Source organism: Lynx canadensis, chromosome D1 (genome assembly GCF_007474595.2).
Source record: "Lynx canadensis isolate LIC74 chromosome D1, mLynCan4.pri.v2, whole genome shotgun sequence".
NCBI classification, from domain to species: Eukaryota; Metazoa; Chordata; class Mammalia; order Carnivora; family Felidae; genus Lynx; species Lynx canadensis.
This window is the reverse complement of record NC_044312.2, coordinates 20,775,039-20,789,270: the sequence shown is the minus strand read 5'-3', so window position 1 is coordinate 20,789,270 and position 14,232 is coordinate 20,775,039. Positions and strand designations below refer to the sequence as shown.

The 14,232-nt window shown below is 39.6% G+C and overlaps 1 protein-coding gene and 1 non-coding gene across 2 annotated transcripts; both read left to right on the top strand.

The window, feature by feature from the left end:
* The first annotated feature begins 7,343 nt into the window (after positions 1-7,343).
* LOC115524540 (olfactory receptor 6M1) lies at positions 7,344-8,535 on the top strand. Its single transcript, XM_030330896.1, has 2 exons — positions 7,344-8,049; positions 8,294-8,535. The coding sequence occupies exons 1-2, from the start codon at positions 7,344-7,346 to the stop codon at positions 8,533-8,535; spliced, it is 948 nt and encodes a 315-aa protein (XP_030186756.1).
* Positions 8,536-9,301: 766 nt separating this feature from the next.
* On the top strand, positions 9,302-9,404 carry LOC115526606. The gene has a single exon (XR_003972661.1). It is a non-coding gene; the product is annotated as a U6 spliceosomal RNA (small nuclear RNA).
* The last annotated feature ends 4,828 nt before the right edge of the window (positions 9,405-14,232 follow it).

The following is a 14,232-nucleotide window of genomic DNA, read 5'->3' as shown; positions in this document are numbered from 1 at the left end:
CAAGACAGCATGGTATTGGCACAAAAACAGACACACAGACCAATGGAATAGAATAGAAACCCCAGAACTAGACCCACAAACGTATGGCCAACTCATCTTTGACAAAGCAGGAAAGAACATCCAATGGAAAAAAGACAGCCTCTTTAACAAATGGTGCTGGGAGAACTGGACAGCAACATGCAGAAGGTTGAAACTAGACCACTTTCTCACACCATTTACAAAAATAAACTCAAAATGGATAAAGGACCTAAATGTGAGACAGGAAACCATCAAAACCTTAGAGGAGAAAGCAGGAAAAGATCTCTCTGACCTCAGCCGTAGCAATCTCTTACTCGACACATCCCCAAAGGCAAGGGAATTAAAAGCAAAAGTGAATTACTGGGACCTTATGAAGATAAAAAGCTTCTGCACAGCAAAGGAAACAACCAACAAAACTAAAAGGCAACCAACGGAATGGGAAAAGATATTTGCAAATGACATATCGGACAAAGGGCTAGTATCTAAAATCTATAAAGAGCTCACCAAACTCCACACCCGAAAAACAAATAACCCAGTGAAGAAATGGGCAGAAAACATGAATAGACACTTCTCTAAAGAAGACATCCAGATGGCCAACAGGCACATGAAAAGATGTTCAGCGTCGCTCCTTATCAGGGAAATACAAATCAAAACCACACTCAGGTATCACCTCACACCAGTCAGAGTGGCCAAAATGAACAAATCAGGAGACTATAGATGCTGGAGAGGATGTGGAGAAACGGGAACCCTCTTGCACTGTTGGTGGGAATGCAAATTGGTGCAGCCGCTCTGGAAAGCAGTGTGGAGGTTCCTCAGAAAATTAAAAATAGACCTACCCTATGACCCAGCAATAGCACTGCTAGGAATTTATCCAAGGGATACAGGAGTACTGATGCATAGGGGCACTTGTACCCCAATGTTCATAGCAGCACTCTCAACAATAGCCAAATTATGGAAAGAGCCTAAATGTCCATCAACTGATGAATGGATAAAGAAATTGTGGTATATATACACAATGGAGTACTATGTGGCAATGAGAAAAAATGAAATATGGCCCTTTGTAGCAACGTGGATGGAACTGGAGAGTGTAATGCTAAGTGAAATAAGCCATACAGAGAAAGACAGATACCATATGGTTTCACTCTTATGTGGATCCTGAGAAACTTAACAGGAACCCATGGGGGAGGGGAAGGAAAAAAAAAAAAAAAAGAGGTTAGAGTGGGAGAGAGCCAAAGCATAAGAGACTGTTAAAAACTGAGAACAAACTGAGGGTTGATGGGGGGTGGGAGGGAGGGGAGGGTGGGTGATGGGTATTGAGGAGGGCACCTTTTGGGATGAGCACTGGGTGTTGTATGGAAACCAATTTGTCAATAAATTTCATAAAAAAATAAAAAATAAAAAATAAAATAAAATAAAATAAAAGACTCCTCCCTCATTGTCTTCTCTGAACACTCGCGGAAGTTCTTCGCTTCTTTCTTGAAACTCAGGCAATATACCGCAGAAATAAAGAAAGCTTACAGGATTGTATAATGTGAGCCTTGGAGAAGTTCTATCAAAAACCAGAGGAATGGTGATTTGAAAGTGGAAATTGGGAGCCAAAAAATACCACCAACAATAGCAACAATAATACGGAGCCCGTCCTCCAGCCCTGCACCCCTTGCCCTCTGGTACAAGGAAGGGACGAGAGCGCACACGCTTGTAGGAGCCACAGGGCAATCGGTATCCTCCAGTGAAAGTCAGATTTATGTTACGATAAAAAGGTGCTAGGTTTTTGGGTAAGAGGGGAATGTTTAAAGGAATTTTCATTGGAAAAATATAAATATTAGGGAATACAGTGGATACTTTTGGCAAGCTTGCAGCTGGGGATAAAGTCAGGAGGTTGGGCGAACACAGTCGAGCTGGGCTGACTTCAGCTCCAAGGGCTTCTCTTTCTGAACAGGAACATGACAGGAATGAAAAGCATAATGGAATTTGCTACGTCTCTCTCTGGAATTTTATTTTATTTTATTTTTTTTTAATTTTTTTTTCAACGTTTATTTATTTTGGGGACAGAGAGAGACAGAGCATGAACGGGGAGGAGCAGAGAGAGAGGGAGACACAGAATCGGAAGCAGGCTCCAGGCTCCGAGCCATCAGCCCAGAGCCCGACGCGGGGCTCGAACTCCCGGACCGCGAGATCGTGACCTGGCTGAAGTCGGACGCTTAACCGACTGCGCCACCCAGGCGCCCCTGGAATTTTAAATAAAAACATTTTTAAAACATCCTACGCTGATACGAGACAGAGGTATTGGATGGCATCTGAAACTCTAGAATATTTATTACTGGAGGACATTTTCTATTTTATCAATAACTTAAAAAAGACAAAAAGTTTTTTTAAGTATTCATTTTCCTTTAAGTAGATAGCGCAAAACCCCTGGGGAAATCCCTGAGGAGCCACTAACAGGACTATTTGGCACCTTCTAAAACTTTGTAATTGTGATTAGGTAGTTCAAAACCAACATTCTTTTATAACAATATTAATTAACTTCCTTTGACCCATATCCCCAAGAGCTGTTTTCATCTAAGTCTCTAAGGCAAATGAGCCTGTGAAAACACACAGCTCATCCACTTATGAAAAAAAAAGTTCATAGAATAAAGGAAACTTTATAGAGAAAAGGAACAAGGTGACTTAAAAAAAAATACTCAAATACTTGAATTTGGCGATTTAGAGTATTCAAGACCATTTAGCAAAATAAATCTTCAGTGGAAAACTTAATATTCTAGTAACCATGAAGGTGGAATGAGATACCAAAACCTATACTAAGTTCCCCTCCCTAGGCTGTCACTTAGCAAGGATGCCGTAAGGATTCTGAGTCAGCCACATCTAAGTCAGTTAGTTGTAGGAGTCTCTCTCTTCAAAACAGCCCAGTTACTAAATAATTCGAATGACTGAGAATTAACCAGAGCCAAAAATAGCCTTCTTGCAAGGGGAAAAATACCTGTGAACTGAGAATCAATGATTTTCTGGGCTAATTTGTTTTAATGGAGTCAGGGAGGATCTACCCCAGTAGAGCTGATTCATTCCTGCAAGATTTTCAAGACTCTTAATGCTTTACTACCACATTCTCTATCTGCAAAACCAGACTCTAGAATCATGTGGTGTGGATCTCACCAGGAAGTTGTAGGGCAAGGAAGAGACCTAGATCGTTGAGGTGTTTAAGACCTGCCATGGCGGAAAGGGGCAGTATTTGGTTGGAAAGGTCAGAACATGAACGTGTGTTTGGAAGTTACAGTTTTCCATTCAAGACAGGAGTTTTTCATTCAGCCAGGGCTAAAGCAGGACAGTGACTTCCAAGTCACTGAAGGCATCCGAGCTGTGACTGGATGGGCATGTGGTTAGGATGCTAATCAGCAGGACACATATTGGGTTAGATGGTTCAGTGACTTAGTCAATTGTATCTTATCTTTAAGAGGTATTTCTATGAGCTAGAAATGGAACTGGCAAAAGAAAAGTTTCAAAGTGCAATATTTGGAGTAAATCATTCACACATGATAATCGAAGTTTGAACTTCTCACTATGTCTGCACGTACAAAACATGTTGGGAGAATCTTACATCATCTATACAATCAGGGAAATGTAAGTATACTTTTCCACATATCTTTTAATTACTAATATATTACTTCTGTTAAACATATCTTCTTGCGTGTGGCCTCTCTGATCTGTCATATTCTTAGTGGGGTCGGATGCAAATCTGGGGGCTTCCGATTAAGTATGCATGAAAAATATCCCTCAGTCCCAATTAAACTTTCCATAGTTTATCGTTATTCATTCAAGAAACAGTTTGCTGTAATTATTCATCTCCTTTAAGTTTATCCCAATCCTTTCTGAACAAAAACATATTTTTTAGCAAGAATCTGTTATCATCATGTATATGACTTAATTTAAATCTCACAGTAGCTCATTTTGAATGTTGTAATTATCTAACACTTGAATCTGAAAGTGTGAACTATCATTTGCCTGTTGAACAACCTCATGGAAATAATAATGCAACACACACACAAAACAGAAAACACAGTACCTCCGACAGAAAGTTCACTCAAGATTTCACATGCTATAGTGTTGGTATAGGTATTCATAATTATCCACTTCTGTGTGGTAATTTATAGAATCATTTGAGAGCTTGTTTACTGGAGAGTAAGTTAGAATCTTTGAGGTGGGGAAGGAAATTGAAAAGTAACTGGAAATAAGACTTGAAGACACCGAATGGATCTTATAAATGTATGGTCCAACATTTTAATTTTTCTGATAAGAATACTGACGTCCGGGGACACTGGGCTGGCTGTCAGTGGAACATGCGATTCTTGATCTCGGGGTATGAAGTTCAAGCCCCACGCTGGGTGTTGAGATTACTTAAAAATTAAAATTAAAATTAAAAAAATAAAGAATACTGAAGTCCAGAACACAAAAGGAGGCTTTGAAAAAAAGAGCAAGAGAGAGCACAGCAGCTTACCCTCGCTGAGGCATCAGCTACCCAGAGTTAGGTGTGATGTACTGCGATTACCTCAGAAAAAGAACCCAGGAAAGAGATCTATAAGTGATTTTACAGGCCCCGCTACTCCAGTAAGCTGGTAAAATCTAATATTATGGGAATAAATCTTTTTTGGATTTTTTAATATTATGATAGAAATAGAACAAGTATCTTATTGGAAAATAACAGTATTCTACACAGTAATGAAACAGCTGCACAAAGATTTATGTGCAAGAATATTTATTCAGTCATTATCTATGTGGGAATGAAATGCTGATCACCTAAATTACCAAAGCTAAGCAAATGGCTAAATATCTCACAGTCCCATCCATAGAATCAAACACTACACAACCCTTAAAAATGTGTTGCGTTTTTACCAGAGGAAGCTCTGGTAGGTGTTGGATGTGTCTGTTACCTTAACTGTGGTGATGATATCATGGGTGTTTGTATATGTCCAAACTCATAAAAGTATGCATATTAAATATGTGCAGTTTTTTGTGGTTGTTATGTTTTTAGGATTTTCTTTCTAAGCGATATTTACACTCAGTGTGGGGCGCAGTCTCCCAACCCTGAGGATCAAGAGTCACATGCTCTTCTGACTGAGCCAGCCAGGCACCCCTATGGGTAGGTCTTTGTGTATCAATTGTCCCTCGAAAAAATCTGATTTTAGAAAATGATTTTATAGAGGGGCACCTGGGTGGCTCAGTAGGTTGAGTGTCCGACTTTAGCTCAGGTCGTGATCTCACAGTTCGTGGGTTCAAGCCCCACATGGGGCTCTCTGCTGTCAGCGCAGAGCCTGCTTCTGATCCTCTGTCCCCCCCTCTCTCTCCCTCTCTGCCCCTACCCCACTCACACTCTCTCTCTCAAAAATAAAGATAAACATTTAGAAAATGATTTTGTAGAGTTCTAGTAATTGACATGGAAAGATGATTTTTTTTTTGAGAGAGAGACAGAGACAGAGAGAGAGAGAGAGAGAGAGAGAGAGAGAATCCCAACCAGGCTCCACACTCATCACAGAGCCCGTTGCGGGGCTCAATCTCATGACTAGTGAGATCATGACCTAAGCTGAAATCAAGAGTTGGGCACTCAACCGGCTGAGCCACTCAGGTGCCCCAAAAGATGAATGATTATTATTAAAAAAGAAAAATAAGAAAAGCTAGCTACAAAATAGTATGTCAGCATCAATTATTTTAGATATATATGTATACGATGTAATTTTGAAACGGCCTGGAAATACATTCACCAAAATCTGGTCACTGTATCCCTAACAGGTTTGATTGCAGATTATAATTTTTTTTTTTTTTTGCATTTGCATGCTCTAGTTATTTGCACTGGGAAAAAATGTGAGGGTTTTTTTGTCATGGGAAGGACTTCAAATAAAAAATGAAATAGGAACTTTTTTATCTCAGAGATGGGGTAGGAGGGGAGGTGGGAAAAGGAAAATGAGGGGAACGGCTCTAACCTATCTGTTAAGGGAGAGCTAAGTAAAATTTAGACAAGGAAAGCATTGAACTTAATGGGTGCTTTTAACCTGAAATGGGTGCTTTTAACCTGTGCCAAAGAACACATCTCAGATACTGGCATAAAGAACAACTGTATGATCTTGATGTACAGTTTGATGATTTCAACCGATCAAGTAAATGAAGTAAGCTAAATTACCTCCATTTTACCATCCTGTGTATAATGTGTACCTCTCTGGTTTTATCACATTGTATAACGTCCTCTTAAATAATCAGCCAGAAATAAGTCAGACAAAGACAAAAACCATATGATTTCGCTAAAAATAAATAGATAGATAGATAGATAGATAGACAGATAGACAGATAGATGATAGATAGATAGGATTAAGAGAACCAAACTTCCACTCATAAAATAAATAAGTCATGAGGATGAAAAGTACAGCATAGGGAATATGGTCAATAATACTGCAATAACGTATAGTGACAGTAACTACACTTATCATGGTGAAACTGAGTAATATATAGGATTGTTGAACCAATGTGTTGTAAACCTGAAACTGATATAACATTGTATATTCATTATACTTCAATAAAAAAATAATAATCAGCCAGATATTTGATGTATATATTATTACATACTTCACAGAATTTGTAGAAGGTAGGTTTTGGACACAGAATATAACCTAAAGATAAAATATCCAGTATTCCCTTCTGATGTGTCATCTAAAGCGATTAACAGGAAGCCTGAACCATTGTCCATTTCAGATATTTCTTGTCTGTTTCCATAAATCTACTTGTGTAAAGAAAAGACTTTCAAAAATGAGAGACTCTGGAAATCACCAAGTATCGGAGGCAGGGAGAGTCAATCTTTATCTCTTACTCATGGCAGGTCATCATTATCAACTGTCAAAGTGAAAGAAAATTTGTTATAGAAAAAGCTAGAAAGTATTTTAAAGGATTTCTCTCTCAGTGACTGTAAACTTCAAAAAAATAGTTCTAGCTAAAGTGTGAGTCAGTACTTTATAGCGTATTTTTAACTGGGAACATGAAGCTGGCTGCACTGAAGAGAAGTTTCATTTAATGAGACTAAATAGAATTTCATTACTGGAAGGAAGCTTAGAGGTTTTTTTAATCCAGTCTTCTCCCTTCATTTTATGGAAAAAGTTGTGTCTAAATGGTATTTTGACTTTCCCTAGGATGCATAAGAATGATTTTCTGATCAAGGGCTAAACCCCTGACCCATCTCCCAATGTAAGGCACTCTCTACAACACATTTTCAACAGATATTTGTAAAATGATCTCCCAAGCTGATCTTCCTTTTCTTCTTTCTTAAGGGAGACCCTGCCTGCTGTGTAGCCATGCCCATGGGAAATTGGAGCACAGTGACTGAATTCACCCTGATCGCCTTTCCTACTCTCCTGGAGCTTCGAATACTCCTCTTTGTGGTTCTTTTGCTGACTTACACATTAACAGCAATAGGAAACATTGTCATCATCTTCCTAATATGGACTGATAATCACCTGCAAACCCCAATGTACATTTTCCTCAGTAATCTGTCTTTTCTGGATATTTTATACACCACTGTCGTTACACCAAAGTTGCTAGCCTGCCTCCTAGGAGAGAAGAAAACCCTATCCTTTGCTGGCTGTATCACTCAAACATATTTCTACTTCTTTCTGGGGACAGTGGAGTTTATCCTCCTAGCAGTGATGTCCTTTGACCGCTACGTGGCCATCTGTAACCCCCTGCGCTATACCATCATCATGAACAGCAGGACCTGCCTCCTGCTAGTTCTGAGCTGCTGGGTAGGAGCCTTCCTGTCTGTGTTGGTACCAACCATTGTAGTAACAAGGCTACCTTACTGTGGAAAAGAAATCAATCATTTTTTCTGTGACATTGCCCCTCTTCTGCAGGTGGCCTGTGTAGATACTCACCTCATTGAGCAGATCAACTTTCTCCTATCTGCCCTTGTCATCCTGAGCTCCCTGGCATTCACTACTGCGTCCTATACCTACATCATCTCTACCATCCTGCGCATCCCCTCGGCCCAAGGCCGTCAAAAAGCTTTTTCTGGGGCGCCTGGGTGGCGCAGTCGGTTAAGCGTCCGACTTCAGCCAGGTCACGATCTCGCGGTCCGTGAGTTCGAGCCCCGCGTCAGGCTCTGGGCTGATGGCTCGGAGCCTGGAGCCTGTTTCCGATTCTGTGTCTCCCTCTCTCTCTGCCCCTCCCCCGTTCATGCTCTGTCTCTCTCTGTCCCAAAAATAAATAAACATTGAAAAAAAAAAATTAAAAAAAAAAAAAAAAAAAACTTTTTCTACCTGTGCTTCTCATATCACGGTCATTTCCATTGCTTACGGGAGCAATATCTTTGTGTATGTGAGACCCAATCAGAACTATTCCCTGAATTTTGACAAGGTAGCTGCTGTCCTCATTACAGTGGTGACCCCTCTCCTGAATCCTTTTATTTATAGTTTGAGAAATGAAAAGGTGAAAGAAGTATTGAGAGAGACAATAAACAGAATCATGTCCTTGATACTAAGGATAACCTGACATTAGTGCTTAGTACATCACACATTTCTTATCTTCAACACATTCATTCTGCACGAGTACTGTGCCATGTTGACATTCCAGAAACGTGAGACGGTGTCAACAGGATGAACAATGACCATACCGAACTGAAAAAAGTTCTTCTTACATCTAGAAAAAAAAAAATTGAATCCATAAACCCTCGCACATTCATAGCTTTAAACCATGAAACATTACCTAAGTAGGATCCAGAGGTTTCCAAATCTAGTCTTGACTAAGTCAGTTTATTTTCCAGGTGATTTTGACCACGTCACAACTTATCTGAGCCTTGCTGTCTCCGTCTCTACATGAAATAATAGGTAATAAAGCATCACTACTTGTAATAAGACATTTAAAGTTAGAGCATTTTAACTTCTTGTTAGGCATGCTTGAAAATTTCAAGAGATTCAGTTTCCACCTCTTTTATTTACCTAGATCTCATGTGGTACGAGAAGTGAGGAGAAAAGAGGGAAGACTCAGGATGCCATCAAGCCTGTGTCTATAAACCTGAGTGAGCGCTCTCTTTGGCAGCACATATACTTTTTAAAAAAATGTTTAATGTTTATTTCATTTTTGAGAGAGACAGACAGAGCATGAGTGGGGAGGGGCAGAGAGAGAGGGAGACACAGAATCCGAAGCAGACTCCAGGCTCCGAGCTGTCAGCACAGAGCCCGATGCGGGGCTCAGACTCACACACCATTAGATCATGACCTGAGCCAAAGTCAGACGCTCAACCGATGGAGTCACCCAGGTGCCCCTACAGTACATGTGTTAAAACTGTAACAATGCAAAGAGGATCTGCGTGGTCCCTGCACGAGGGTGACATCCAAGTTCATGAAGCCTTCCATGTTGCGCAGTGGCAGATGGTAACTAGACTTGTCATGAGGATCATTTCATAACGTATAAAAACATTGAATCACTATGATGTACTCTTAAAACTAATTTGTGTATCAATTACATTTCAATAAAAAAAAAGTCACTGAAAAAGAAAACCCAAGTGAAAGGTAGAGATGTTGGCTGAGAAAAGGAACATAAGAAGGGCAGGTCATGAATAACTTTGGTAAAATGTTTAATGGAATCTGGGGGGTAAAAGCCAAAATAAAGCAGGTGAAATAGTGTGCATACATAAAGAAAATATAAACATAGTGAACACTTTCAAGAAGGTTAGCGGATCATCAACAATAGCCAAATTATGGAAAAGCCCAAATGCCCATTGACTGATGAATGGATGAAGTGTATGTGTATATATATATATATATATATACACACACACACTTACAATAAGGAAGATTTTCAAATCAGAGCTCCCAGCTGTTGTGGTAAAAGTCAGATTTATTAGTTCTTTTCTCAGTCACTTAAATCGTTTGTGATCTAAATATCTCTTGTCTTTTTCTGACTCTAAAAGAAAAAAGAAAAAAAAAAACAGAAAAGGACTGCCTGGGTGGCTCAGTCAGTTAAATATCTGACTCTTGATTTTGGATCAGGTCATGATCTCATGGTTCATGGGATCAAGCCCTGCGTGGAACTCTGCTCTGTTGGCAAGAAGCCTGCTGGGGATTCTCTCTCTCCCTCTCTCAAACTAAATAAACACTTAAAAAAAGGAAGGGAAGGGAAGGAAAGAAAAGAAAAGGAAAAAAAGCCTTGGTTAAATTGTACAGTCCACAGAGGTGCCTGGGTGGCTCAGTCAGTTGAGCCTCTGACCTGGGCTCAGGTCATGATCTCATCGTTCATGAGTTCAAGCCCCGCATCGGGCTCAGCGCTGTTAGTGCAGATCCTCTGTCCCCCTCTCTCTCTGCCCCTCCCCTACTCATGCTCGCTCTCTCTCTCTCTCTCTCTCAAAAATAAATAAACCTTTAAAAGAACATTTATTGTAGAAGTACTCTCAAACAGTGGTCACCATTATAATCATTATCATTTATGACCATTCTCTTTGTCCTACACTTTCACAGCTTTAAAAAAAAAAACCTTTGTATTATTTTATGTTTTGTTAACAACCATTATTCTTAGACAGAGTTGGCCATGATGATACCATACTCTCAGGATATTAGACAAAGAGCCTTGTAGAAAATGGGTTTTTTTTTTAACTGAAATGCAATATGCATGAACTATAGACAAAATGTCCATAAAAAGGGTTTCCACTAGTTTTTCTACCCTTTCTCTTGCATGCAGGATTACACGTAGGAGTTGGGACCCAATGTCCTCTTGACCTCACCAGTCTGTGGACACAAAGCAGGTCACAATAAAATTCCAAACGTCACTGGCACTTGCCTTTCTCACCCAGACACGTACCATTAACTCACTCTCCTATGCAATTACTACCAAGTGTTTCTTGGATTCCCCAAGAGATGTTTCATGTGTAGGTATGAACTTCCACCTAATACTATCTGGTTCTGGGTGCCCTTTGCTGATTTATGCCTTTTTTGAAGAGGCTCGAAAGCACAACTTTCTCATTGTCACTGCAGACTATTCCCTCTGTAAGAAAGTGGATGTAAGTGACAAAGAAGCTTTTGGTGTCTTTCCATGATCCCAAAACAGCAGACTACTGAGATGCTGGATATGCTGCTCTGTGCTCTGATGTTATCTGCTATAGTGAGGGACACGAAGCCATATCCCAAGTAGAAGTTAGGAGAATCCCCATTATCCTGCTTCACTACCTGGGCACAGATGTAACATGGCTTATGCCCTGTATCTCAAAGAGCCCTTCACCTTCTTCATATGGCCCCTCTGCTTATAAGATTTAAAAATGAATCCACATGACGTGGGTAGGTAATCAGTATCTGAAACAGATGCCCTGTTATCTTCACCACCATGATGCTACCCACACGTGCCCACCATCTCCAGCCAATATTCTGATATAAATTGACTCAGAATTTCTTTGCCCACCAGCATGTCACATATCCTAGTCTCCATCTGGGACCCCTAAGACACATAAGTCAGACACAATTCCGACATAGTATATTTGAATATCTGAGACAACTTTATAAGAACTCTCACATCCCATCCAATTCACACAACTGTTCTCTGAGTAAAGTGAAGAAACAACTAGAGCACTGTTGTACATGCTCCGTACTGCCCTACATAAAACAGAGACAAAGAAGAGTGAAATATTAGGGGGCACCTGGGTGGTTCAGTCGGTTGAGCATCCGGCTTCGCTCAGGTCATGATCTCGCGGTCTGTAAGTTCGAGCCCTGCATCGGGCTCTGTGCTGACAGCTCAGAGCCTGGAGCCTGCTTCAGATTCTGTGTCTCACTCTCTGCCCCTCCTCTGCTCACACTGTCTCTCTCTCTCTCTCTCTCTCAAAATGAATAAACGTTAAAAAAAATTTTTTTAAAGAAGAGTAAGATATTAAAATTCTTGGAAAAGGAGTGCTCATGAATGCCTTAGGAGTTTGAAAGTGATTAGCAAATACAAGAAAAATTCTCTGGATACTGTTATATTTAGAAATGTAACCCCTAGTGTTTTAATATAATCAAACAACAACAAAAAGATTCAATAATAAACCCATCTTAGTAGCAAACTGAAAATCCACAAAAATCCATTGTTTGAATTTAGTAATTTACCAGGTTTAGCCCTGACTGATAGAAATTTTATGCTCTGCCTTTTTTTTTAATGTTTACTTATTTTTGACAGAGAGAGAGAGACAGAACGTGAGTGGGGGAGGGGCAAAGAGAGAGGAAGACAGAATCCAAAACCGACTCCATCTGAGCGGTCAGCACAGAGCCCGACGCGGGGCTCGAACTCACAGACCGAGAGATCATGACCTGAGCCGAAGTCGGACGTTCAACAGACTGAGCCACCCAGGCGCCCCTATGCTCTGCCTTTTTAATACCTAATCACGTTTTTGTTTGTTTTCATAAATACTATAAGGATGTTCTTCATCTTCTTGGGGTTAAAGTTGAGCATTAAGTTTCATTAGTAACACACTCTAACCACCAGGGGGAGTGCAAGACACACGTCACCTGCCACCCACCTCTCCCCCACCACCCCTCCACACACACACACACACACACACAACCCCCAGACAATTTACCTCCTCCGGTCAGAGGAGGAGTAATTAACAAGTCCAATGAATTGCACGATACCAGGGGGTCACTTGCGCACATTGTACTCTACGACATATTTCAAATTCAGGATCTATTAGATCCTAAGTGTTTTGGTGCTTTAGATGTGATAAGTGAACCAGTCCAAATGTTTATGAATCTTCGGAATCCTCTTTCACATATACATGGCTGAGATATACATATACTGAAATATATACATACATATATATGGTGCAGTAAGAGAAACTTGAGATCTCCTACTGCTGGTTGTCCTTCCCCTATTGTAATTCCCACATTACCCATTGGTATAGGGCAGAGAGGCATGATGGCCTCTTTATTGAAGGCCGGTGGCTTTAGGTCTTATAGACAAATTCTTTTTCTTCTCCCTGGTGTGGTTTCCCTTGGACCCTTGGATTCTTTCCACGCTTCTGCTTTTTTTTTTTTTCTTTAATCTTTAAGTGTTTTTGAAATATTTATTATTTATAAGCAAACTTTAAACACAAAATGTTTCCATCTGAAAATTCATATGCAAAAAGTAATGTTAGGAGTGCCTGGGTGGCTCAGTCGGTTAAGCATCCGACTTCAGCTCAGGTCATGATCTCACGGTTCGTGGGTTCCAGCCCTGTGTCCAGCTCTGTGCTGACAGCTCAGAGCCTGGAGCCTGCTTCAGATTCTGTGTCTCCCTTTCTATCTACCCCTCCCCTGCTTGCCCTCTGTCTCTCTTTCTCAAAAATAAACAGTTTTTGGAAAAAAATAACCTAATAAAAATGTAAAATATATTATGCCCATGTCCATTAAAATAACCTGTTATCTAAATATTGACAACTAACATAAATAGAATACTTTTCATATACACGCATGTACTTTAATCAGATTTTCCAAGAATGCATCTTTCTGAGTTCAGTGTTACTTCTTAAACATTTCAACAAACAAAAAAATCTACAATTTTTTTTCAAGGTTGCATTCTTCTTAATTAAAATATATACCCAGGGAGAGTTACCGAAATTCCATTGTTTTCATCATGAGCTAATAGTGAATATAACAAAATTCAGTGGAATTATTATCTTTGTTTCTGTAGCCAGTTTGATTTTATACTGTTTGAGAACCTTTAAATTTTGGTTGCGTTTGGTTCAAAATTAATCAGCAATATTCAACCAAGCTGTTAACAGATAGTGCCAAATAGTTCCACGTTTTAAGATTTAGGAAATAGCAATTATTGAAAATGGAACTTGCAACCATTAATACATTGAAATGTATACATACTAAAGCAAGGGAAGAATTGAGCAAACCATCAAATGAAAACTCCAAAGGTATACAATACTTAATTTTGAAATCCTTTTCATTTTTTAGGGTAACTTTGTGCATAGAGTAGTTTGTTTTTCGGGGACAAATTTAGAATGTCTAGAATTAAAACTAGTTAGTCTTGGAAAATATGAACTTTTCTAGAATTAAAACTAGTTAGTCTTGGAACACATGAACTTTTCTAAAAATGAAAATTGCCCTCTAAAAATTTTATATTAATTTTTATTACCAAACACTGTTTATAGGAACTACCTGAGTTAAAAAGTACCCCTAAAAGAATATATTGGGCCCATCAAGATAAAATCTCAGAAAACGAAGGCAGACTGATAGACAATAATAT